This window comes from Marmota monax, unplaced genomic scaffold, assembly GCF_021218885.2.
Source record: "Marmota monax isolate L192 unplaced genomic scaffold, Marmota_monax_Labrador192_F-V1.1 WCK01_AAM20220418_F8-fsc00019, whole genome shotgun sequence".
NCBI lineage: Eukaryota > Metazoa > Chordata > Mammalia > Rodentia > Sciuridae > Marmota > Marmota monax.
Window position 1 is genome coordinate 2,987,508 of NW_026695242.1, and position 27,414 is coordinate 3,014,921.

The window sequence follows — 27,414 nt, forward strand, 5'->3', positions numbered from 1 at the left end:
AACAAAGGCCAAATGTTCTCTCTGATATGCTGATAACATACAATTAAAAACAGGGGTAGGGGGAAGAACAGAAGTTCACTGGATTAGACAAAGGGGAATGAAGGGAAGGGAGGGGGACGGGAAAGGGAAAGGCAGTAGAATGAATCAGACATAATTTTCCTATGTTCATACATGAATGGACGATCAGTGAAACTCCACACCATGTTCCACCACAAGAATGGGAAGTTATACTCTATGTCTGTAGAATATGTCAAAGTACATTCTACTGTCATTTATAACTAAAAAGAACAAATAAAACACTTAAAAAGAAAAAACAAGGAGGCTAAACTAATGGAGTAACAATTTGAAGAATGGGGTTTTACTCAGTGTCTCCAAGGTTAAGTGGAAACTTGGTAGGTATTTAGAGGAATGCCAAGAGGAAGGATAAGAGCATGGCCTGGACTCCCAGAATTCAACCTGTTCACATCGACAGGTCAAAATGCAGTAAGTGTAGATAGTAATGGTGATAGTAATTACCAACCTTACTAAGGTCCAGATACTGTTCTAAACACTCCTCTCAAATTGCACATGCTGTAGAAACCACCATTACTTCCATTTTACTGATGAGGAAACTGAGGCATAGAGTTTATGTGCTTTGTCTGAACTGACACAGAGCGCAAGTGAAGGAAGCAAGATTTGAATCTAGACAGATTCCAGAGCCCACCTTCTTAACTACTTTGTATAAAACTTTCAATGGTTGAGTATAAAATGATAAATGACGGCCCACAGCAGTGTATGCATTCAGCATCAATGAGATAGACTCCATGTGTTCAGTAACTTCAGACAACAACTCGCTTACCATGAGCTGGAACAACGAAAAAAGGCCTATCATCCTTTACCATGAGATCAAAATGGCAGCTATGGAAGCATGCTGAGGGTGGAATCAGCCAAGGCAAGTTCAAATCCCAGCTTCACCATTTCCAAGCATAACGGGAATAAACATTCTTCTGTAATAAGATTGTAAAGATAAGTTGATGTATGTAAAGTATGTAGCAAAATGTCATGCCTTTCGGAGGAACATGAAAAATGTGATTGATTTCATGTAGCAGACACTGTGGATCAGATAGCTTTTCTCTGGTTTTCCTCTAACATAAGAGCATGAAAATTGAAATGCTCCATTTTCCAGCTTCCCAGTGATATGGTCTCAGCAATACATCTATAGGAAGCTGTCCATTCTCAAATAAAAAGGGAAAGCCCTGCAGAGAAAAGACCTTCCTTTCTCATTCCAGGCAGGGTGCTGAAATGACACTAGAAGCCATTTGGAGAACATGAAGATGAAATCCACATGCTAAGTATAGTGGGCCAGAAAGACAGAGAGGATCCGTGGCCTGCTGACCTCCTCTTTCAGGCCCTCCGACAGTTCTGGAATGCCTACCTCTATTCGTATTCCCATGAGGAAGAGAAGTGCCTGCATGGTTAGATTACTATTTGCTGAATTTTTGTTGCTTGCTGGGGAGCACATGTTTATCCAACATAGTTCCCTTACCATTTGCCAGACGTCCGTCCTCATGTTTCTCCAGACCACAGAAACACCTGAGGGTCATGCCATTACCCATCACCAAATAGCCAATTTTATTTTATTTTTTTTAAAGCAATATCTATTCATTACAGGTAGGCCTCAGGATATCAGGTTTATGTAGGAAAGTGTGAACCTACTCCTTTTGTCCGCTCGCAGCCACTTGGACAGCTGGCTGACCATGAACTGGCATAAAAAAAATGGGGTCACTTAGTCAGATCTTACCACCAGTGATGAGGGACAGGAATATGAAGGAGTGTTGTGGAACTGATACAAACTGGCCAGAATTCAAATCCTTGGATCACTCTATACTAATGGTGACCATGAATAATTAGCTTATACCCTTTGGACCTCAGTCTTTGTTTCCATAAAGTGAGGATAGATAATAACTTAAATCTTCTAGGGTTACAACTGAGATCAGTTAACGTATGTAAACCAACAATCATAATACCTAGAAATCATATTAGGTGAGTCACAAAATGGCTGCAGTCATGTTTTTCAAAGGCAATAAAAAATAATTGCCCTCCATTCCCTTCACTGCCCCATGTAAGAACCCATGACAGTCCAGACCCTGGGATTGTAGGAGCAAAGAAGAAAAACATGCATGTTCCTGCCTCTCACCCACGGTCATGAAGCTAATTTTCCCATGGCAGAGACACAAACTGAACAAATAAGCAAATGAATCAATCTTCTAGGATAGTTAGAAGAAAAATCCCACTGGGTTCAGAAACTAAAGGAGCAGTGGGGGCTGGGATGACATCATGGCTAATAGGTCTTCAATCCCTAAAGTTTCTCCCACTTTGTTTATGGGAAGATGAAGGGCCAGTAAATCCATTAGTTTGTTGACTAATTTAATATCACAAAATTCTGATTTCCTCTGCATCTTAGGGCTGTTAGAACACAAACTTCTGTTAATTAAAAAATGCATATGTCTGAAAAGAACATATCCGATATTTTTGAAAATTTGGGGTAGTTAAATTATTCCCCTCATCTTGCAAGCTCCCCTAATATCTGTTGAATTGTTTTCTTCAGAGCTCTTCCATTAAGTGTGCCCCCAACACCAAAGAGGACCTCAGACAATTAGTTGCAGAAGGGACTTAAAAACAAGCTCTTTTTTGTCCAAAATGCTTCTAATTATTTCTATAAAGCACAGGTCATTTTCCAGGATCTTGTGCTCATCAGGGGTAACATTTGGTCTACTTTATTTTGAGAGGAATAAAAGGAAAATAAAATTTAAAAACTGAAGCAGGTCTGCATTTTTTGTTCAGATGAGGCCATTTCCTTTCTTTCGTTCCAGCCTCTTTCTGTCCAGCAAGATGGCACTGCTCCTGGGCAAAACCCTTTCCCTCTCAGCCACTACGATCCTACCAGACTCGCAGCAGTGCTACAAATATCGACTTGAAAAGTAATTAAGATATAAGTATTCCAAAAGAGAACACATGGTTATTTAAAGTCATTGGACAGCGTTCAAAAGGAAAGATCTATGGAATTCAAGGGCTCCGAGCCATCACGCTGTTGCTCCCCATTTCTCACATTAAGAAAAAGAGACTAATTATAAATCTCCAGCAAATATGACCTGGTAAAGAGTTTTCAAACAAAAGCCTGCAACCGAACAGGATATCTGGCAGATCTGGGCACTTGTTTTCGCTAATAACCATTAAAGTTGTTCCTAGTAAACCATTTTACAGCAGCATTAGAAATATCAGAGTTTACGTTTTCGTTAATGAATTGCTGCAGAATGTTAGCGCCGCACCACGTCGCCCGACGGCTCCGGATCCTCGCTTTGTCTCCGTGGTGCCTTTTTCCCCCCTTAACATTTCATTTCCAATGACATGTCAGCCGTCTTTCACCAACCTCAAAGGAAAGTTGAATGCGGGGCTCACAAAGTTAAGCTGACATTTGCTCCCTTCCAATAAAAAATATTTAGTCCATTAAACATAAATACCTGTCATTATGATACATGGACTGGGTGCAAACCTCCCGGTTCCCTCTGATGTTTATTACATCCAAACAACTGCAGTGCCTGCATGTTTTCAACTTTAGTGTATTGATTAAACTTTTAAATGGCTGCCATATAACCCAGGGACAGCGGGAAGATTAATTTGCGTCAATGTTCATCTGTAATTCATTAGCCATTTATTCTTTACAACCACATGGGCTATCAAGAAAATGCAGGCCATTTTTCACTCGGCACAGGCTGAGAACAGATTCTGAAATTTGTGCTGCATACAAATAAGTTCCCTGGGCCTGGCCAGTTAAACTGCTTGGCTTTTCAAAAGTTGAAGTTGGGAAACGGCAGCAGAGAAGGGAGACTAGAAAAAACAGAAATGGGGAGAGATGGGCATTCTCTGTGAGCTTGCAGTTTAACCAAGTTTGTCCTCTGTCTCTTCACCCATGGATTATGGTTTCTTATTTCAGTGGGATTAAAATCATGGGGAATTTGTATCTGAGCAAAAGGCCATAAATAACATGGGATACCTCTTCCCATCCCTCCCTTCCTGCCCCACTTTCTGATATCTCCTAAAATGCTGTTTCTGGCAGAAAACACCAACGAGTGGCGGTGAAGTAGAAAAATGCATATCCTAGAAGAGCCTGGAGCCACCAGCTCGGGGACAGTGGCATCTGAATCGACTCTACCCGAAACAGTGGAATCTCACCCTGCCTTGAGTTGGGAAGTTGCCCAGCTAAATAGCGGCATGTTTCCTGAGGGAAGAGGTAAGCCATCTGGCTTCTCCACGTGCCCTCCTGACCCCCTTGGCAGAACACAAAATGCATATTAAAGGCATAAACGGAACGAGCACCCCTGTGAAAGGCCCTTGGACACACAAGGCACTTTGGGGAGAGGAGGTGGGAGGAGTCTACGTGTGCGCAGGCTGGGGCTGGAGCAGAATAAAGCACACAAGGGAAATTTTTCTTCATAAGGATGAATAATTAAAGTGGAGAGCTCAGCGCCCAGGCCTCACTGTGGCTAATCACTGCAACAGTGAGCAGAGAAAAAAAAAATCAATGGTCAGGACGACATCTGGGGAAGAGGGCTGGCAGGTCCCCATTTGCGGGACATGTGAGAGCCAGTGTGCAGATGCTCAAGGCGACAACTCTTTTTCTCTGGTCTGCAGTGTCCACAAAAATCAAAGGCACCAGGCATGCTGGTAACCTTTGGTAACAACGTCCATGAAAGGGCCAGCAAGGAAGCCTTGGGGAGGAGGCGGTAAATTACCCATTTATAATATAACTGCTCAGGTTGCTTACAAGCAAGGATAAAAGAGAACCCTCCACAAAAGCGTCCATCTGGAGCCATCCTAGTCACAATCCACCCTGAGTCACCAGCACCAGGAGTCAACTCCTTTGCAAGCCTTTTGGGGGAAATGGGGCAGGGATATCATAGCAATGCAGCTCTAGGAGCTTTATTTGGATTGTGGATGTGGCATGAGAGTATCAAAAAGAATGCATGAATGGTAGGAAATGCTCTGGATAAAACTAAAGACCATTACTTCCAGTCCCTCTGCCATACATAGGATCCATCATTTTTTTCCCCCATAGTAACTGGTACATTGGCTTCACAGGAGCTCAATAAATATTTGTAGAGTAATGGATTGATGCAACCTAAGCACACAGATTCATTCAACCATTCAACAAATATCTATTGATATCACACCCCCGACACTGTTCCGGATGTAAGATAAAATGGGAGAGTGAGCATAGCTGCAAACTCTGGCAATAGGGTGCTTCTAACATAGTTGCCTTTTACTTTCCTGTAAAGGTAACGGACTTTCTAGAATCCCAAGGCATCCGTTTTAAAAGGTAGGGGCCATGTTCTTTGTCTAATCAAACCCTGAAAATGGCAAGATGTTAAATAGTTCATGGCTTGAGAATTAGTTAGATAAGAGCTAGAATAAAAGGAGCCTGAAACTGTAGAGAAAGTCAACATATACATGCTTATCAAAAATTTCAGGTAACATTGATCCCAAGGACAGGTATAGCCTCCCCAGGTAAAGTTAGGTCACATTTATTTTTGGAGACAGCAATCCAAAGATATACTGTTTGCTGGATGCATCTCTCATAATTGACCTTCAGTTAGAGAAACAAAGGAATTCTGTGAAAGTGCCAATGACTTTATAGTTTTTTATCTTTAATTAATTAATTAATTTATATGTGGTGCTGAGGATTGAACCCAGTGCCTCACACATGCAAGGTAAGCACTCTACCACTGAGCTACACCCCGAGCCCCATCAATCACCCAAGAAGCAAATACTGAAGGCAGCCATGCCTGCCACACTTTGGGGGAGATACTGTGGGGAATGAAGAATAACATAAATTATCAACTCTAGCCTCACACATGGATCTTCCAATCTCTTTGGGGAGACTACATGAGAGCTAACTAATACATGACCCAGAGAATTAGGGGCTGAAGGGTTTCCATGTGCTTTTTTCCCCTTCTCTAAATAATCCATAAAACATATTTATGTCCAGTAAAGTGAAGACTACTAAAGTACCAGAACTCTCAAATAGAAAACTGGTGGATGAAATTCATCTGGTAACACATACTGAGCCTGAAAACCTTCTCAGCTTCTCTCCCTTTAATTCCTATCCTTGGTGTCTCTTCTGGGGAACTAATTCCCCAATGAGAGGAAAGCTACACAAGAAAGATTTTCACTGGAGAGATTTCTGTTATAAAGAACGATAGTGAGCAAAGACTGAATACGTAACAATGCATTAACTGTGCAAAACGGGTGGTCACTAAAATAGTCATAATGAGTCAAACCATGAAATAAAGAAAAGCATGAGACTATGCTAAAACAGCATGCAAAACTAACTTCACTAGGGTTATAATCTTGTGTTCATATCAACAATATTTACATGTAATACACAAAAGGGAGTTAGGGTTATATACAGTTTTTTTTCTTTTATAATTGAAACAATTCTATAATATTTAAGCTGTGCAGAACAGATTACAAGTGCTATAAATATTGAAAGAATGCTTCATGCTAAAAGAGCTAGAGTTTGGCCCTAAAGAGCCCTTTTAAAAAACAACAGATTTTAATAACAGAAAGGAAGAGAATGAATATCCCTGGCAAAGAATATTCTCCGCAAAGGCTGAGAATTTAAAATGTGAATGGCCTCAAGCAGGAATAATGAAGAGATTTGTCTGGCTGGAATAGACGAGGCACTTTGGGGAAATAAAATCAGATAAATAGCCCTAGATAATTTTTTCAAAAATTTGGTTACATCAGAGTGTAACTATTCCTTTCTACTTTCCCCTCTTCAAACTGGTAGGTGTATTTCTTACTTTAGAATCCTACTGTATGGGTCAAATTAACTTTAAAATGGTATATCAAAGAGATTGGTTATTTTCAACTTTGGGATGAGATATTGCATTTTGTCTTAATTAATGAAAGATGAGTAGTTGAGATCATTTTGAAATAGAAAAGCATCCATAATGGTTATAATTTTTAAAGGAAAGTATCCAATAAAATGTAGGGAAAGAAGAAGAATTGAGCTAGCCAATGAGGCTTATCATTACTGCATAAATATCAAAGCTCTAATAGTTAAATAACATTGAACTTGTAAAAAACTGAAAGAGGAATTCATGGTACAAATTAAAAAGAAGTGGGTTTATTATAAAGGGATTTAGACTAGGATAAAATTGACATGTCAGTCAGAAAATAAAGTTCCTCTTAATAAATGTTAAAGAGACAGTTAAATGTTAGAAAGCAACAAAACAAAGCAACAACATCAACGAATGTTCTTTTTTTCTGGAAAATGTCTCCAGATTTGGTTATATGAAAAGTTAAAAACCTCTGCATGGAAAACACTATAAAAAAGTAAGATACAAATTAAAAACTTAAAAAATATACACTCTTTATCATCTATGACAGATAGAGGGTTATTATCTCTAGTGTAATACACGCTTCTTACAAATCAAAAAGAAATATTAACATCTCCATGGGGAAATGGGTAAACAATAAAACAGCAATTTACAACAAATAAAAATAACCCATAAAGTTTCTGAGCATGTCCAGCTTCACAAAGCATAGAAAACAGAATTTTTGGAAAGAGGTGTCATTGTTATTTAGACAAAATGGCAATGATAAAATGTAATGTTTGAGACTGTGAGGGGAAATGAACCCTCTCACACTTTCAAACAACATTGTGATAAAGCTATCTGTCAACATGCACCAAGCACTTAAAAAAAAAAAAAGTGTAAAACATGGAACACTAAAACAAAGAATTCATTTTTCTGCTCTTCACCCTGCCAAACATACATGAATGAGTTTCTGCCTCTGAGAGACGGTTGGGGTTGAAAGCACAATATACATTTTAGTTATTGAAAAAGAGAACTTACCTTTTGACCACTAAAAATGTATTCTGTAGGTTTTGTTTGTTTGGGATATATATGCTTTATTTAGCTAAGAAGTTCCTTTTAATGGATGCATGCCATCATTTTTATATAAAGTCCTTTTATTAACATCCAGCTCTAGAAATTTTTAATTTTCATTATTATGAGCCATACATTATAATTTGTTTTTTTTAAAAATATTCAAACAGATAGGGACTTTCTAGCTAACTTTGTATTATTAATTTCTCTATTAAAATTTTACTGTGGTCAGGAAATATATGTATAATATCGACTTTTTGAAATTTATTCAAACTTGTTTGTTTTGCTTAGAGTGGAGTCATTTATTGAATGTCCCATATGCATTAGAGAATGTAAATTCCTGTACACAGTTTTATATAGGTCCATTAAATTAGCTGGTTAATGGTATTCAACTTCCACATCTTTTCTATTTTTAATCATTTGACCTATTATAAATTGGGAAAAATGTTTGGAAATCTGAATATCATGTAGATTTTTATATTCCTTTTCTATTCTGTAATGGCTTGCTTTATAGGGTGTAAAGCTGTCATAATTCATCAATTCTAAGACACACATTTTCACATTAAGCATTTCTGAAATCAAGATATCTTATAATTGGTATAATATAAAGACATTACGTCATAGCTTAATTGCAGCATTATGCTGTTTATAGTAAAATGATGGTGAAATGATGGTAAGCCTTAAAATTGTTGACATCTTAGATTTAGTGAAATATGACATTTCAACAGGTACATGGAAATTTAGATTTTTAAAAATATTTTTGGTGAATCAATGGTTTATCATGATTTGGGGTGTACTTATCTTGAGGAATAATTTTATCATGAATTCTATACATCATATATATATATATATATATATATATATATATATATATATATGATCTCCAATAAAATGTAGGGAAAGAAGAAGAATTGAGCTAGCCAATGAGGCTTATCATTACTGCATAAATAAATATGCTAGTCATAAATATATATAAGATTATCCTTCCTTTGTTTGGATGCCATTGCCTGGTACCCCCTAAGCTGCTGTGTCCTTACATTTTGTGTGTATATTATAAATAGTATATGGTTGGATTCATTTATGTTTCCCTCCAACAAGACAATTTCAGTAATTTACTTCCAAGTTTAGTCCAATTATGAGGTTGCAACTATTGATCCAGTTAGATATGTTCTTAGCATTCTAATTTGAAATTTATATTTGTTTTACTTCTAAAGTTTTTTTTTATCCTTTCTTGATTAAAAAAAAAAAATCCTGCCCCCCCCCCCGCTTTTTTCTCTTCTTTGCCGGTTTGGAATTGATAGACTTTTTTTTGTGTGTGTGTGATTTTTTGTTAGAACATGTAATTCTTAATGACTTTAAAAATTCACTAGTAGAGCTGTGGAAGTAGCTCAGAGGTAGAGTGTTTGCTTACCATGCATAATGCCCTGGGTTCAATCCCCAGTACCAGAGCATATATATGCATATATACATAAATCCCACATTCAGTTCATCCTGACTTAGATAATAGGGTTGACAGTGATTTAGTTCAGTTTTGTCCCATTTGTTTTTCATGAAGAAATCAACTATCTAGATATATGTTTGCCAACTATTTTGTTCATCATTCCTTTAAATCAATTTATAGTTTCCTCCCATTTTTTCTCAGGTACATACTTCAGAGCTAAAAGAAGTTCTGAATTCTTTCCATTTTATCCATACCAGTATTTTTTTTTAATTTTGCACACATCATTGAAAAATAGTTTGGCTTCTAACACAATTTTTTTTCTCAGAACTCTGATAATAAAATTCTAGTACCTCATATTTTCCATTTTGATGCTGAGAAATCCGCCTTCTGCCTTCACAGTAATTGCCATTTCTTTGTAGGGGATTTAATTTTCTCTCTAGCTACTTGTAAAATCTTCTTCTTGTCTTTAGTGCTCTGCAGTTTCAATAATTTTGCTTAGGTGGAGCTTTTATCATAGATCCTGCTTGGTCTATGATGTAATTCTTTTCCTGTTTTTTCCTTTACATGTTTTTCCCATCTTTACATCTTTTACCATTTCATATAAATTTGTTTCATATTTCAACTGTGATCACCCTAATGTTAGATGTTATTGAGAGTTTAGCCCTATTTCTTTCATTCACTTTTAAGTGAGATGTCCTTGAGTATGTGGTGAGATCTAAATGTGAGCTTATATCTGCCTTTTTCAACCTATGAAAATCTTGACAGCCTAAATTTTTGCAGCTTTCTTCCAGAAAGTACCTGTGCTCAAGGCCTGAGATCACAGGATTAAACTTCAACAATCTAGACTGAATAAAGAAGTTTTTGGTTTACATTCCACATCTTCTGCTGGATCCAAGGGTTTATCTCTATAATTCAATCTCTTGATTTAGAGTAAACATCTTTTCACTGATTTGAGCTCAATATTTTTCTTAAGCATTCCCTCTTTAGTGATTTCTATCTTTTCTAGATTACCCGAAATGTGTTAGTAATAATTGCTTATCTAGAAATAAGGTATACTTGACAGAATTCATGTTGTGGGTATATAATTGGCCATGCTTTCAAATATGCATCTATTATTTTAAAAAATAACTTGCATACTTAAGTTGGTGGGAAACATGTCACTAAATTAAAGGTTAAATTTATCTCAAATCATCACATTTAATTAATGAAAGTTTCCAAAATTATTTTTCATAGATATACTACTATTTGGCCTTTAAATTTATTTTCTAAAATTATAGCTAAAGATATCCAGAGATGCTTCAGAGTTAAGTTCAGGTGGACTACAGAGTTGCAAGAATACTGCCACATACTCCCAAATTTCAAGATTATATTGAATCCCCACTTTTAATAACAAAGATAAAAATTCTATCAGAAGTAGGGTAGCCACAGAGAATAGGCCCAAAACAGAACAGTATTTCTTAGTTCTCAGTCACTAGGAAGAATAGTCAGTACATTGGGACAAATCTTTGCAAGGCATTTGAACTCTTATGCCTCTGAGAAACACAGATAGGTCCAGGAGGCTGAAACACATGACCTGGGACTACTTAAACTAGCCCCACTCCTGTACTCCTGCCCCTGACTGTCAATATTGAAAGTTTGGTTGTCTAAGTCTGCAAGAGAGACTCAGTGAAATAGCAAATGCAGCACAAACTGCACACACACCTGCAGGATTCAAAAATACATACTTACCAGCAGACTGCAGAGCCTACTAGCAAGCCATAAGACAGAAAGGAAGATTCCCAGGGTGAGGTCATCACTGGACAGAAGTCATCACTACCCCGTCCTATCCATGGGCTCAATTGTATTGTCTCCACACAAAAAAAGCTTCATCCGTGCAGGCTGTCAAGATTCCCATTTAAATAACCATCCAGAACGGTGTATTACAACAATATATGTACTTCCATTCATGAGAAGTCTCATAGACAAGAACCTTACTATTCTTGGGCAAGTCAAGGGAGTGACCATTACATATCTATACCTAAACAAAAGCTCTTTCTTTCTAGTTTTCCAGAAAGCACACTTATCACAGATTCCCACTAAGATGTGTGTAGCAGTGTGGTTACTGTACGTTATTTGTAGCTGTATAATAAGGTAAGGTATCTAATTCCGGTTTTGATATTTGACCACTGACAGCTTTTAGGACCCACTACTTCACATTCCCCTTTGCCCCATCTCTGGGAAAGCTGGTAAGACATCTGGGCGCTCCCTTCCTTGGCACCAGTGAGGAAATTCAAATCACCTCACATACAAATCACCTCATTTGCACATGGGGAACCCCCTCAGCACCACCCTCTAGTCACAATAAAAACAAAAGCCATTTGCTCCTCCTTCACTCACTGGCTTGGATGCTTGCCCTGCTCTCTGTGGAGTCTCATAATTGAGTAATGTATGTTTTCATGCCCTCTGGATGCATGTGTGGTATCATGAGTCTTGACATTGGCACTGATTTGGGGAGGGGGTGATTGATTCCACCCTTCTGCTGAGCAACCACAAAACAATTGAGCCCGTGAATAGGAGGGTCTATTGATGACCTCCACCTGGGGAACTTTCCTTTTTGGTCTGCTGGCAATATGCATTTTTGAATTTCTGCAGGGGCATGTGCAATTTGAGCGGCACTTTCTGTGTTTTATTGTGCCTCTCTTGCAGATATAGCCGATCCTGCAACAGTACAGGATCGGGTGCTTCTTTAATCCTAGGTCATATGTATCTTCCTGGACCTTTATTTGAGTCTCAGATCAAATTGCACATCTAAATTCTAGCATAATCTGTGAGAAGCAGTGGTAAGTCTTACCCTGGGACCACTGGTTGCGCCTCAACCAGGCATTGACCTTATTGTATGAGATGTTGATACCCACCCTGGGCAGTACCAGGATCCATATGGATGGCAGTCCTAAAAACAACAGTCTACACATGGCTTGCTGAGGTCTGTACTCCTTAAAACAGTAGACGTGCCCATTCCTACATCACCAAAACAAACCCAATCCTCAGTGTTACAGGAAAAGGACACATTGCACCTCAGAAAAGACTTTTATGAAAAATGTTCTTGAATACACTATCCCTGCTTTTCTTAAAAGACCAGAGAACATCATCACCCTACCAGAACACTGCAAAATTGACAAAGAAAGACACTGTGTTCCCTGGAGTGATGTGGTTCTTCAACATGACAAAGGGCTAATCCCCTACCTTGATGATACTGAATTGTTACTCTCTGGAGGAAAATAACATCAGTCTGAGCAGAGAAGAAAAGATCCACTGAAAATATATTCGGCAACCCACCAATTTTTAAATAAATAAATAAAAGTGAAGGGCTAGGAAGAATTAAAATAGAGACCCAATGCCAGCAGCTCTGGAGGCTTAGGCAGGAGGATTGTGAGTTTAAAGCCAGCTTCAGCAAAAGCAAGGTGTTAAGCAACTCAGTGAGACCCTGTTTCTAAATAAAATACAAAAAAAGGGTTGGGGATATTGGTCAGTGGTCAAGTGTCCCTGAGTTCAATCCCTAGTACAAAAAAAAAAAAAAAAAAAAAAAAAAAAAAGAAAAAAGAAAGAAAAGAAAACAGAGACCCAATATTTAAGCCAATTAGAAATCTAAATTTTACTCTAAAAAATATTGATAGAAAAATAAGGAGAATGCAACTGGTTTGTGCACTCTAAACTTTTCTAAACTAACTATAACATATGCTAAGGAGATGTGAAACCTCCATGGCCCTCACAGATACAGGAGCTCGAATCGCAGTTCCAGGGAATCTCACTAAATTTAAAGGCACCCCATATTCTCAGGAAAGTTAGCAGATACAAAATAGAGGACAATGTGTATGCCTCACCTCAACTTGGAAATACTCCCCTGTCTAAATTCTCCATGGTCTTAGTGCGCATGACCTTAACATAGCTCACACGTTACACGACATCTGACTCTAATGCATTTAAATAAAATTTAATGTCGGACATTTGAAGTCTGCTTGAAAAAAACGGAATCCTGTGGGACCAAAAAAGGATTTCTCTCTCCAACATCCAGTCAAAATAGTTAAATATGTTCTAATGTAGATTAAAACAGGCTTACAGAAATTAAGACCCGGTATACAAGGAAAGAGTCATTGTTTCTACTGTTCTTCCCCTTAATAATGACATTGCTATATGCATTTGTCTGTGTGTGGAGCAGGGGCTTTTATTTTGGTGTTGTGGCTCGGATGGTTTTACTTAAACAAAGGTCATGAAGACTTACACCTATGCTATCTTCTAAGAGTTTTGTACTTTTAGTCCTTAGATTTAGGTCTATGATCACTTTGACTTAATTTCTGTGCATAGTGTAAGAAAGGAGTCAGACTTTTTTCTATTGTATGTGCATGTGTACCGCCCAACCATCATATCTTAAATAGACTTCTGTTTCTCCTATTGATATATCTTAGAATCCTTGTTAGAAAATCAATTGATCCTTAAATACAAGGGGGCTATCTCTGGATTTCCAATTATATTACATTGCTCTATATGTTTATCCTCCAGGAGTGTGAAACTTTCTTCATTACTGTAGCTTGGCAGGTAAGTTTTCAAATTTGGAAGTGTGTGTGTATAAGCTTATCCTCTTTTGCAAGATTATTCTTGCTATACTAGATCTCTTGCATTTCCATATGAATTTTAAAGTCACCTGTAAATTTATACAAAAGTATAAATTAAAAAAAAAAAAAAGAAAAGCTAGTTGAGATTTTGATGATTGTGTTAAATCTGTAGATCAATTTGAGAAATATTATCATTCTAATGACATTGTCTTACAATCCAGGAATGTGGGATGTCTATTTTTTATGTTTTCTTAATGTTTCAATAATAATTTTTATTTATTCTGTTAGATCCATTACTACTTACTTTATAAATTTATGCACTATTGTGAATCAATTTATTTTCTTAATATCATTTTTGGATTGTTCATTGCAAGTATATGGAAAGACAATTGGTTTTTTGTATATTGATCTTGTGCCCTGTAATCTTGCCAACTCGTTTATTAGTTCTAATAGGCTTTTAGTGGATTCCTTAGGATTTTCTAATACGTAAAATCATATGACTTCATTATCGGGCTGCTTACAGATTTCAGACTCTATCCGCCCCTCCCTTTTACCTCACATCTGGGCAAAGCAATTAAAAAAAATAAAATAAAATCCCAACTATTCCATCCCTTGGAACTGGCCATTAAGTTCAAACCCCAGAAATCCCAGCCTGTACCTGAATCCTCATGCCAGCCCACTCTTCATTACAATGAAAACCCTAACCACTTGTCCCTTCCCCACTCAAACCTGATACAACAGCTTCTCCCCAGCAAATGTTATGATTTAAGTAATATGCGCTTTCATACTCTCTTGGTGCACATGTAGCATTGTTAGTTTTGACTCTGAACCAATAATGGTGTATATGGTGGGGGCGGGGGGAGGGGCTATTCATCTTGTTCTCTTTGGGGTAACCATAAGATAAATAGCAAATATGAAGATTTCAAATGCCCCACAACAGGGACAAGGTTGTAGACTCCCCATTCTGGACTTATCAAGAGTAGTTCTGATTATATATACTTTGTAACTTGGTCTTCAAAGAAGAATTGAGTTCAGTAGTTAAAGTCCAGAACTTCACAGAGTTCAACCTGAAGAAGACTGGACAGGTAGAGCCCATAGGTTATGAAAAGCTAAATCAATGGAGGCACGGTTGGATTTGTCTCACAGATAGGGTGGTGGCTAAAGCTTTGGCAATAATCATCTAAAGCTTTGGTGTATAATCTCATTTGAGGCTCTGAAAAACCTCATCTCCAGAATGACCATGAGGCAGCAGGGCATGGTAGCATATGCCTGTAATCCCAGCAACTCGGGAGGCTGAGTCAGGAGGATCACAGGTTCCAGGCCAGCCTCAGCAACTTAGTGAGGCCCTAAGCAACTTAGTGAGAACCTGTCTCAAAAAGGGCTGAGGATGTAGCTCAGTGGTAAAGCACTCCTGGATTAAAATCCTCAGTACCCCCCACCAAAAAAGAGGATGATCATGAAACAACCACTTGTGCAACAGATTTTCAGGATCAAAAGGAACTATAAAATTACATTACCATTTTTCCCCACAGTACAAGTGAAAAATGAATCCCAGAGACATTAGGGACATGCTCAGGTGACCTGGCCACACCACAATTTCATGGCAGTCCTAGAACTGGAATGTGGTCCTTCCACACTTCTTTTCTGTGCTCTTCCCATAACATTGATTCTGTCTACATGTAAGATCAGCCCTCTCTGTGATTTTCTGAAAATGGCAATTATTAGTTAAAGGATTCCAATCACCATGGTGCATTTTTGCCCTTCTGATGGGGAAGAAAATGATTTCAGCAACAGCTTTCTGAAAAAGATATACCACAAGTTTGTACTTGACACTTGTAAACATCAAGGGATTCTAGACACCGGGCTACTTGGCTGCTTTTACAGTCTGGGTGGAAATGTTGAACTTAATGTCAGCTCAGAGCTCTCCTTTAGAACCCTGTTTAGCACTCAGCCTGGAGGCTGAACTTGAGATAACCCAGGCTCAACACTGCCCCACCCCAACTCACAAATACTTTCAATGTCACTCCTTGTGGCTTAAGTGGGTCTGCCTTGCCCAGGCAGTGACCTGGATGTTGTACCTACCAGCAGGCCAAAAGGAATCGCCCCCTGGAATGAGATGGGTTAGGGAATTCTGCCCTTTATCCAGGCAGCCTCAATCTGTTCCAGTCAAATTTCCATTCTTAGGTCCTTTACATGTTGCAATTCTGCAAATCCTTATTCAGCGCCAGTCAGGGAGGAAGTTGACTCTCATTACACAAAATTAAGCAAAGTTATCATTTTGTAGTGGTTACATTTATCATCCCATTGCATATTTTAATAAGTTGGGAGCCTTCATGTCTTTTGTGTGTTAATATGCACAGCCAGCCCTTCCATGTTGCCTGAAAGTCCCTGTGTCAATATAATTTCCAAAAAAAAAAAAAAAAAAAAACGTTGGAAAATGATTTAGAAACAAAGATTGCAAAATGTGGTCAGTGTTCTCTGCTTCTTTTCAGTACAGACACACCTGTTCTCTTATCTTTTATGACTCATCTCCACAATAGCAAATTCATTTGACTGGGATTCTCCAAAGTCCTGTCTTGGAAAGGATTGTGGCATGTTGTTTGTGCTTAAAGGGAAGGAGTGACAGAGATTCGTGATGTGCCATGGCCTGGTGTGGGAGAACAATCAGATGTCCTGCATGGTTTTCATTCCTGGTATATGTAGACCAATGAGAATGTAATCAGAGGGTGAAGAGGGGAAGGGTCACACTCATTCTAAGGAGTCCTGAGTCAGGACTTGAGTCTTCCCTGTAGATAACACCAGGCAGGCAATCCATTACATACCAGGGCTTGTTCTGATCCACTCTCCTTCCTATACATAAGTACTATGTATAACACTGTTTCCTTTTTGTAATCTAACAACACTCTGAAACAAGGCCTGAGTAGCTCTCAGATTCCAGATAAGATGGAAACTACTTCAAAGTATTTATTTTCCCCAAAGATAACATTTAGAGGAAGAATTCTAGAAGGCTTATTGTCCTCAGTTCATAACTAGCCTAACTCTAAAGATGTCTAAGAGTATTTGTACCCTTCAGAATACATTCCTCAATTGCTACCAAAGGAATATGTTACAAAATTGATCAGACCAATATGCTAGAAAACCAAGTACAGCATTGACCACGTTTCTTGGATATCTCGTAGGATGGAATTTCTCTTCCAACAGGAGACTATTATCTTATATAAATAATGATTTACATATGAAAAGCATTTTTTTCTCTTCCTCTAATTTTTTATGATTATATAAATAGGTGGTCTGGTCCTGAATGATATCTTCTATGCTAGGCCCTCAATCTTCCATGTTCTTCTGTGGCACTTTAAATCTCATCATCTTTGACAGCTCAGCTCAAACACATCATCTTCTACCTAATACTGAGATATCCATTGCCTAAAATCTTAGATCATACATCCAAAATTTCATAAATAATTCCTAGCGTTAGTAACATTCAAATGGAATTTCCTGTATAATATTTTCAATTATAAGTTCCTATGTGGCTGGGGCTATATCTTCTGAATCTTTTAAATCTGTATATTTTCTAACTCAGTGCTAAGAACAAAGTAAGTGCTTAAAAATACTTAGTCAATAACCTCAGTATCTAGTATTTGAGTATCCACTACAGACCAAATTCTAGGTTAGACAATTTCCCATATGTCCTTATATTCACATGTCACAACCCTAAGAGGCAAATCAGATTCATTTGAAGATAAGAATAAGAAGACTTAGAGACACCAGGCATATCTTCCAACCCCAGAGTATAATTAAATTTAAGTATGGATGTTGGAGTTAAAAAAACAAGGTTGAAATAGCAGTTATATCACCTTCATTTGTACGATATTTGATGTTTTAACCTCTTAGCTTCTAGAGGTTTTACTACAAAAATTGGGGTTGTGGATTATATCCAATTCAAAGTAAATGAAATAATATTAGTGTTAGGAATAGTATCCAGCTTGTGGTTTCTAGACATCTTTCTCCAGTTAAAATTATCAGGTTTCCTTGGAGAATTGACTCCCCAAGGCTAAAGGAAAAAAAAAGAAAGAAAGCATAAGATAAACCTAGAAAAAAAATAACAACTAGTATAATAAATAACAGATTTTAAATATATATATATGTATGTGTATATATACACAGACACACAGACACACACACACGGTGGGGGGCGGGGGCTCAAATAGAAGTATCTCCCAAAGGGTAAATCTTAAGCAGTTCAATCAACCAAATAAATAATGATAGTCATGTATTATAACCCATAGAATAAAATGGCCATGAGAATACAATGTTATAAATAAGTGTTAAACAAGTGTGTAAATAAATGTCTAGGACAGCAGGGTAAACTCTTCCTTATAGTAAAATTTTAACAAATAAATGTGAAGAAATAATAGAAGTAGAAAATCACCATTTGGTGAACACCATAGTAATAATGTTTCTGGTAAGTATCAAATGAATGCTAAAATTAGGGATGAAATTCTAATATGAAACAGGATACTTATATAGTCTCAAAGTGATATCACAAGATATCAAACACAAGGGGAAAACCTGTTCAGAAACCTGACAGATACCACCTTAACCAAATGAACAAAGTTAGTATCAGCAGTAATGGGACCAATGGATACCACATGCCTGCTGACATGAGATACTGGGTACACAATATGCTATTCTTGAGAGATATGCAGCTCCTGAATTTACCCATGCAATAGGAACATCTAGAAATCCAACTGAGGGATACTCCCTCAAATAACTGATCAGTAACTCCCAAAATGCCAAAGAGTTAAAGACAAAAGAATGAATTGGAACTGTTCCAGACTAAAAAGAAAGGATAATTAAATGAAACATATGATCCTGGATTGGATCCTGCACCAGGAAAAGAATATTAGTGTAATAAAGGAAAAGATTTGAATAAGGTTTTTAAATGGAACAGTATTATACCAATGTTTAATAATTGTATTGTGGTTGAATAAGATGTTAACATTTGGGGAATCTGGGAGAAGGATGTGTGAGAAATCTTTGTACTAATTTTTTAATCTTTTAAAACTAATTCATAATGAAAGGTTAGAATGAAAGTACAGTACCTGGTATCTAGTAAAACCCTAACATGTTAAAACCCAAATGCTCACCAACTGATGAATATATTAAGAAAACGTAGCATATCTATGCAATGGACTATTATTCAGCTCTAAAAAGAAAGAAGTTAAATTAATGACACATGCTGTGACATGGATGAATGCCGAAAACATCGTGCTAAGTAAAAGAAGCTGGCCACTCTGTGGCCAACTAGGCTGACATGAGATGAGAATTCCTACAGGGAAGGGCTAGAGCCAGCTCTAAAGGGCTTTGTGTGCCTGGCATGGGGGGCTTATCACATTAACAGGTGGTGCATGGAACAGGCACATACCCCGTCTCTTGATGCTTGCAGATGACCTCCAGCTCCAGCTTTGGTTTTCAACTGCAAATGGAAATGCTGAAGTCCCCTGAACACTACCTTCTCTCAGATCTCAGCAAAGCCTCAGAGAGCTGAGGGATGCCATTAATCTTGAGAAACCTCCAAACACAGTATTTGGCTGGGATTTATGAGAGGCCTTTTGAGGCTTGCTAATGCTGGTCACAACCCTAAGTCTTTGATTGTTGCGAATGAAACAAAGCCAAAGAATACAATACTGAAGGCTGAGCACAGACAGAATCAGCTCTGAGTGTCACAGCTCAAACTCGCAATAACTGTTCCAATTTGCAAGACCATTAAGTAGCTTCTATGAAATGAATAAATGTCCACGGAGGTCTCTTTGGGAGGAAAACTCTGATATTTTGGGAGGGGTTGGAGAGAGGAGAAGGCCAAAAGAAATTGCTCTCCAAAGCTGCATTCTTAAATAATTTGTTCCGAATACCCTCCAGTCATACACGTGAGAAATGACATTGGAGGGCAAAGGGCTATAGTTCAGAGATAAAACAAGTTGAAGGTATTTAAAGTACTTGCCAAGGAAAAGTGCTCATCTGATAAAAATTTAGGCAGGAAGGATGCCAAAAGCCAGGAGAGACACAACTGAGAGACGTGATGAGGTGATTGCTGCTCCAGCTGTCAGACCTGTCAATGGTGTCAAGATGCCAGATTTTAATTCAAATGCAATGTCAGCCCAAGAGCTGCCTCTATTTCCCTGCATGGTTTTCATTAAGAGAGCACCAAGACTTACTTCCAAGTACAGATATCCTATTTGGAGCCAGTTCAAGATAGGAATGTGTTGGTTTTATTTATCTCCTCTTCAAAAGAATATAATTAAATGAGGAAGAAGAGAACACAATACAACACCTTCACCATTGCTACAGAACAGAATCAGCAGGGGTGCACTCACCTTGAAGTTGTGGGCATGTTGGAGGATGTGACATAATGGGAAGAGGAGGACATGAGTTATGTTAAGAAGAGCAAAATTTTCCATATTAGTCTTTCTACAGGGTCTTACAAGGAAACAGTGGTATAAGGAGTATAGTTCTCCTCCCCTGTTCTGGAATGTTAAATCAGATCAGTATTACATTTGTCATAAACGTTTGTTATATAGGCCTAGAAACATGTTAAAATCAAACTGTGGCTCACATTGAGGTCATTTGACTTGCTGAAAATATTTCAGGGAAACATATAAGGAGAAAAGTTGAAGATTATAAAAAGGTGGGCAAATAAAGACTAGGGCCATGGAAGTGCATTCCCATATTAAAAGGGGTATAAAGGAAGTTGGTAATGGGGGAAAAACATTTTAAGCACACTAAAGTAATTTTCATGAAATTCTTACTTTCAGTTCTCATAAAATGTTAATTTATTTTCTTTCAGATAATCATTGTCCCCATTCTAATCTACACATTTAACTATAAGGAAACCATTCTGTGCATTTGAAAGACAAGAGACCTATGCAGCACCCTACAACTGATACACAATTCAAGAACAGAGTCATATCTTATTAGAACATTAATAAAAATCACCTTTACAATATTAGTGCCACTTTCTTCCTATTATGCCTACCAACCCATTGCTCTCATTTCTATACTTAGCAGAGTATATCTGAGTCTTTTTAAACCTTGACTTCTTCCACACATGCAGATTCTTCTTGGTGTGAGAAATACGCATATTTAGACCCCAAAGGCAATGTCCCCCCCCCAAATACCAGGGCCAAGGGATTCAGGAAATTCTTAAGAGTTCCTTACTAGGATGGTGGCCTATGTATCTCTTTTGTTACAAGCAGATAATATAATTTGAAATGGAATAATCAAGGGTGAACAAGTTTCAAAAGGATACCAAATCAAAGTAGAGTTTTATGATACTTCCAATTCTAACAAAGAGAGGATAACAGGATCAGATTACCCTCCCCACCCACCTGAAACAACTAAACTTGGAACAAAATACAGGAAATAGCCTTGGACGGAGAATAGCACAAGACAGTCCACATGACTGTGTACCCTAAGAGTGGGGAAACAAACAAGGTACAGGAGGACCCCAGTTTACTGCCAAGGTAGAGCCCAGAGTCTCTGAATTGAGTTGAATCTGGAATCTAAAGGGAGGGAAAGGTGGATAAAGTTCAAAAGACAAGTTGATGAGAAAGAACAGAACTGCATCAGAAAAGCTCTGGAAAGGTCCAGAGCGCTCCCCCACGACAGTACTTCAGCTGAGTACCAGTGAGGGCTGTGAGGCAAGTCCATGACTCAAGAAGAACTGAAGAGGAGTACCTGAAAGAAGCAGAAGGAATAATCCCCAGACATACCCAGAGAAGAGCTACACAGGGAATAGTTCCTGTTCCTGCCAGCTATAGGGAAATCTAGTAAGTCATGGGGCATTGAGTGGAGTTCCCAGGAGGGTACGGGCTCAAGAGTGGGGCAAAATTAGCTGTAGATTAAGGATGTTTCTGTCCCAGCTAACAAACTAACAAGTCTTAAAAAGCAGTAAGTCAGAAGAAGAAAACAAGGAGGAGGAAGAATAGAAATAATAAAAAGAAATACACACTGACAAAGAAGAAACCATGATTATCTACCTAGAAAAACCTAAGTATTCAAAAAAAATCTATAAAAGAACTCCTAGAATTAATAAGTGAATTGGATATGGTGGCAAAATACAAGATCAACATATAACAATTTCATTTTTCTATACACTGACAATATGTAAGTGGAATATGAAATTAATGCAATAACATTCACAATTGCTCACAGAAATATGAAACACTTAGCCATAAATTTAATGAAGCATGTATAGGATTTCTATGATTAAAATTAGACAATTCTGGTGTAAGTCATTTTTCAAAGATCTAAGAACATGGAGAGGTTCACCATGTTCACAGATTAAAAGCCTCAGTATAATAAGGATGTCAATTCTTCCTAAAATGATATATGAGTTTGATCAAGTACCAACAAAAATCTCAACAAGTTTCTTTACAGACATAGACAAATTTGTTCTTGGATTTATATTGGAAAGGAAAGGATGGATAAAGTAGGTAGTAATTAAGTGTAGTAATTAAGATGATAAGGTACTGGTGGAGAGACATGTACACTGATCAATGGAAACTAGATAAAGTTCCAAACAAACACAATCAATTAATTTGTGACAATACAGCAAATGATTCAATGTTGGAATAAGAATCTTCACAATAAATCAAGCTGGTATGTGAAAAGCAGCAAGGAAAAGAAAAAAGAAAGGTGGTGGGGAGGGATCTCATGAAAATCAAAGTGAGATCAGTAGAATAGAGGAAGAGAAGCAGGAGGAGAGAGGGGGGAGGAGGGGAGAATTGCTGGGGGACGTATATTGGTCAAATAATATTTTTATATTGCATGTATGTACAAATATGTAATAACAAATCCCACCGTTATGTACCATTATGATGCACCAATAAAAATGTGGAGAAAAAAATAAAGAACAGTATTTTATATGTATAAATATATCACAATAAAAAAAAGAATCTGGGACAAAAATAAATCAATCGTGCTGGACAAAAGGATATTCATTGGCCCAAAAACAAAAACAAAAGGGGGAAAAAAAAACTAAAAAGAACTTTCAATACACATCATACTTTATACAATTTTAATTAAACACAAAATCAATCACGTTCTTAAATGTAAAATCTTAAAACTCTAAAATTTCTAGAAAAGAGCTTCTGAGAAAAGCTTTGTGATTCAGAGCTAGGGAAATGAGTTCTTAGACTTGACACCAAACTCAAATTCATAAAAGGAAAATTTGATACACTGGACTTTAGGACCATTTACTCTATGAAAGACCCTGTTTAAAAAAGTGAAAACAAAGGCATATTTTCTGGCCAAAAAAAGAAGGAAATTAAAGTAGAAGAACAAAAAGTAACTGAAAAATCAAAAAATATCCAGAAACCAAATATTAACTACAGACATAAGTAAATCAAAACACATACCAAAAAAAGGTAAATTAGGAAAAATTTTAAACTAATTGGAACTTTAAACAAAAATATCAAAATTTGAAGAATGAAACTTAGGCATTGGAGAAAAACTGATAGCATTGAAAGTCTATATTAGAAAAGAAAAATGGTCCTAAATCAATGATTCCAGCTCTCACTATTAAAAGCTAATAAAAAGGAAAAAAGAGGAAATTAAACACAAATTAAGCAGCAGAGAAATAAAGAACAAAACTCAATAAAACTGAGATAAAAGTTGGGTTAGGGAGAAATTAATAAAACCGTATGCCTCGAGCAAGGCTCAATTAGGAAGAATAAGAGAGAAATTACCAATTTCAGGGATGAAAGCAGTGAAACTATTACATTCTATAGAAATATAAAAGATAACAAGAAAGCAACATGAAGAAATTTATGTTAATATCAACAACTAAGATGAAAGAGACAAATTTCTTGAAAGATACAGAACATCAAAATTCATGCAAGAAAAAATGGCAGCCAGAAGGGAACTGTATATTTTAAAAACGAATGTGTTATAGTGGATGTAATATGTCTCCCAAAAGCTGATGTGTGAGACAATGCAAGAAGGTTTAAAGGACAAATAATCCCCTGATAGGATTAACTGGTAACTGAAGGCAGGTAGGGTGTGGCTGGGGGAGGTGGTCATTGGGGGCATGCCTTTGGAATATATATTTTGTATCTGGCAAGTAGAGTTTCTCTTTCAGTTTTCTGATAATTATATGAGCCCGTTTCCTTCACCACACTCTTCTGCCATGATATTCAGCCTCACATTGAGCCCCTAGGAATGGAACCAGCTCAGCTGAGACCTCTGAAACAGTGAGCCCCCAGATAAACTTTTCCTCTTAATTGTTCTTATCAGATTTCTAAGTCACAGCAGCAAAAAAGTTGACTAAACCAGATGTTTAGCCCAAAACTCCCTAAAATCAGGAACAGGACTAGGATGGCTACTTTACAGCATCTATTCATCTTGCCAGAGTTTCTAACCAGCACAAGGGAAGAAATGGAAACAAAAGACAATAACCTTGAAAAGATAGCATCAAAAGTGCTCTTCCAATGGAAAGTCACGATTGCTCATAAGAAAAATAACAGTGTACAAAAAGAAAGCCACTAGAATCAAAAAAATCAGTTTACTGAGGTGTCAAGATACAAAGTCAGAAGTAAAAATCCATTCAATTTATATAGAAAATAAACAACCAGAAATTAAAATGAACTCAGAGCATAAAATATGGAATATTGAAGGATTAATTGGTAAGCTGAAAGCTACAACACATTGTTGAGAGAAATAAAGGAAATCTAAATAAATAAATATGACATGTACATAAACTGAAAGAATCACTATTATTAATATTTTAATACTACCAAAATTGATCTATAAGTGCAATACAATCCCAGTCAAATTAATCAATCAAAATTTTATCAGGAATTTCTTCTAGAAATTGACAAATTTCAAAATCTGTATAGAAACAAAAAGGGCCTAACATAACTTAGAAAAACTTGAGCGATTTTGGAGAAATAACCTAATTATAGCTCCATGTAAAGCCATAGAAATTAGTTAAAGCCTGTGTGGTATTGGCCTAAGACAAAAACATACCTCAAGGAAACAAAATAGAAAGTCCAGAAGTATACCCACAGACATATAATTTGACATTTTGCAAAGATGCTGAGGCCATTCTATAGGCAAAGGATAATCTTTTAAACAAAGTCCTGATAAATGCACACACTGAGAACCCAGGGGTATGGCAGAGACTCTGAAAGACAAACAGGTAAAGGGTAGAGTCCGTGGTGTAGATCTAGGGGGTTGAGTACCTGCCTAAACTCCAGAAGGAAAAAAAAATAAAAAGAACAAATTCCAGATGATAATAAGAACTTAATAGATAATAGATAATAATAATCTAAAGACGCAATATTAAAAAGGCCCAAACAAGATGGAACAAGTGTACTTCACCCATACCTGTTAACTAAAAATCTCAGAGTGAAACAATGAAGCACCTCCCAGAGGATTTTGAAAGGAGATGACAGCAGGAGAACTGGATGAGGACCTCAGTACCCACAGGATGACTCACAGGGTGAGATCCCTGTTTTGCTTTTTGTTTTTGTTTTGCATTCTATGTATCCCGGTCTGGGTCTGGGAGCTATAGCACACTGAAACTTTTAATAGTTGTAGACCCCAAAATCCCTTTTGGAGAAACTAGAACTTCTCATCAGAAACTATGCCAATAAGAAGAAAGTGGGAGAAAATAATTACAGTAGATTTCCATGTTCTGTGGAGTTATCCTACAACAGTGAAGAAAAAATAAAGACTTTCTCAGACAAAGAAATCCAAAAAAACTTCATTGCCAATAAGCCTATTCTGTGGGAAATGTTAAGGAGTTCTTTAAGAAAAAAGAATGATCTAGGTCAGAAATTCAAATATCTATGAAGAAAGGAAGAGTTTAGAGAAGGACAAATAAAGGAACAAATATTCCACTTTTGTATGTTAATGGATCTAAAAGATGACTTCTGGGTTCAAATAATTATAATATCAGCACTGTGTTGAATGGTTAAATTTAAATTTTGAGAGTTTGACAAATGGACTATAACATTTCTGATAAAAAAGCAAAGAGTAGAAATTTTTAAAACAATGAAGGAGGAGGAAGACGAAGAGAGAGAAAAGGAAAAGGAAGAGGAAGCAGAGAAGAGGAAAGGGGAGTGGATTGGAAAGGAAGAGAGAACTGTAGCTAAAAAGTAGTAATTAATACAGTGGACCACTGGTACAAAGAGAGGTCAATGGACACCTCAATTGTGGTTGCCAAGGGAATTATTTTTCAATAAGTAGTGCTGAATCAACTTAATATGCATGTGAAGCATAATGAATCCTGAACCCAGTTTACACCAAAAAGCATCAGATGAATCATAGACCCTAAATATGAAGGTAAAATAGTGGTAGTCTATAACAGTGTTCAAGCCCTGCGCCGGCAAGGTAGAGGGAACTGTGACCACCCACAGAACAGGCCCAGTGGCCTGCTGAGGGGCAGAGCCGCCCCCCACCCCCCGCGCCTGCCAGGTAGGCGGAACTGTGACCACCGACAGAAAAGGCCCAGTGGCCCGCGGAGGGGCAGAGCTTCCAATCACTCCTGCAAGGTAGGTGGGCCTGCGACCCACCGGCAGAAGAGGAGCAGCGGCCTGCTGAGAGGCAGAGCCGCCCCCTCCCCCCGCGCCTGCAAGGTAGACGGAACTGTGACCACCATCAGAACAGGCCAGACCTGCAACCGAAAGACAGAACAGGCCCAGTGGCCTGAGGAAGGGTAGAGCCCCCCCCCCGCGCCTACAAGGTAGGCGGACCTGTGACCCACTGGCAGAACAGCCCCAGAGGCCTGCAGAGGGGCAGTGCCGCTGCCTGCGCCTGCAAAGTAGGCAGAACTGCGACCACCGACAGAACAAGCCTAGCGGCCCGCAGAGGGACAGAGCCACCACCGGCGCCTGCAAGGTAGGTGGACCTGCTACCGACCGGCAGAGCAGGCCCAGCGGCCTGCCGGCGTGGTAGGCACATTGCCCCAATTGGAGGAGGGGCAGAGCCGCCGCCCGCGCCTGCGAGGGAGACTTTGCAACTATACAAGACCAATATAAATATATAGGGGGAAAATTCAATAGCACAACAGTTTCACCAAGTAGAAAGGAACGCGAACAGTATGAAGAGACAAGGAAAGAAAGGACCACAAGCAATGCAGTTCAACTCAACGTTAGAAGAGGTAATAGCTGCAGCAGATGGAATGTCAGATAAAGAATTTAGGATATACATGCTTCAGATGATCTGGAGTCTCAAGGAAGACATCAGACAGCAAAATCAGACAATCAAAGATCACTTCAACAATGAATTACATAAACAAATCCAAGAAGCAAAAGATCAACTATACAGGGAGATAGAGGTTATAAAAAACAAACAAACAGAAATCCTAGAAATGCAGGAAGCAACAAACCAACTTAAAAACTCAATTGAGAATACTACCAGCAGAGTAGAACACTTAGAAGATAGAACATCA

General features: G+C 37.9%; 1 protein-coding gene across 9 annotated transcripts in view; it reads right to left on the bottom strand.

Moving 5' to 3' along the window:
- Lrmda (leucine rich melanocyte differentiation associated) overlaps window positions 1-27,414 on the bottom strand; it is a 1,020,522-nt gene that overhangs the window by 31,315 nt on the left and 961,793 nt on the right. The window contains exon 6 of one of the 9 annotated variants that reach the window (XM_058577981.1): window positions 19,943-20,070. The exons of 7 other annotated variants lie outside the window; for them this stretch is intronic. In XM_058577981.1, the coding sequence (XP_058433964.1) occupies window positions 19,991-20,070 (80 nt within the window). In that variant the 3' untranslated portion in view covers window positions 19,943-19,990. Of the gene's footprint in view, window positions 1-19,942; window positions 20,071-27,414 lie in introns of those variants that run through there. One more of the 9 variants, XM_058577978.1, reaches the window with a different exon arrangement.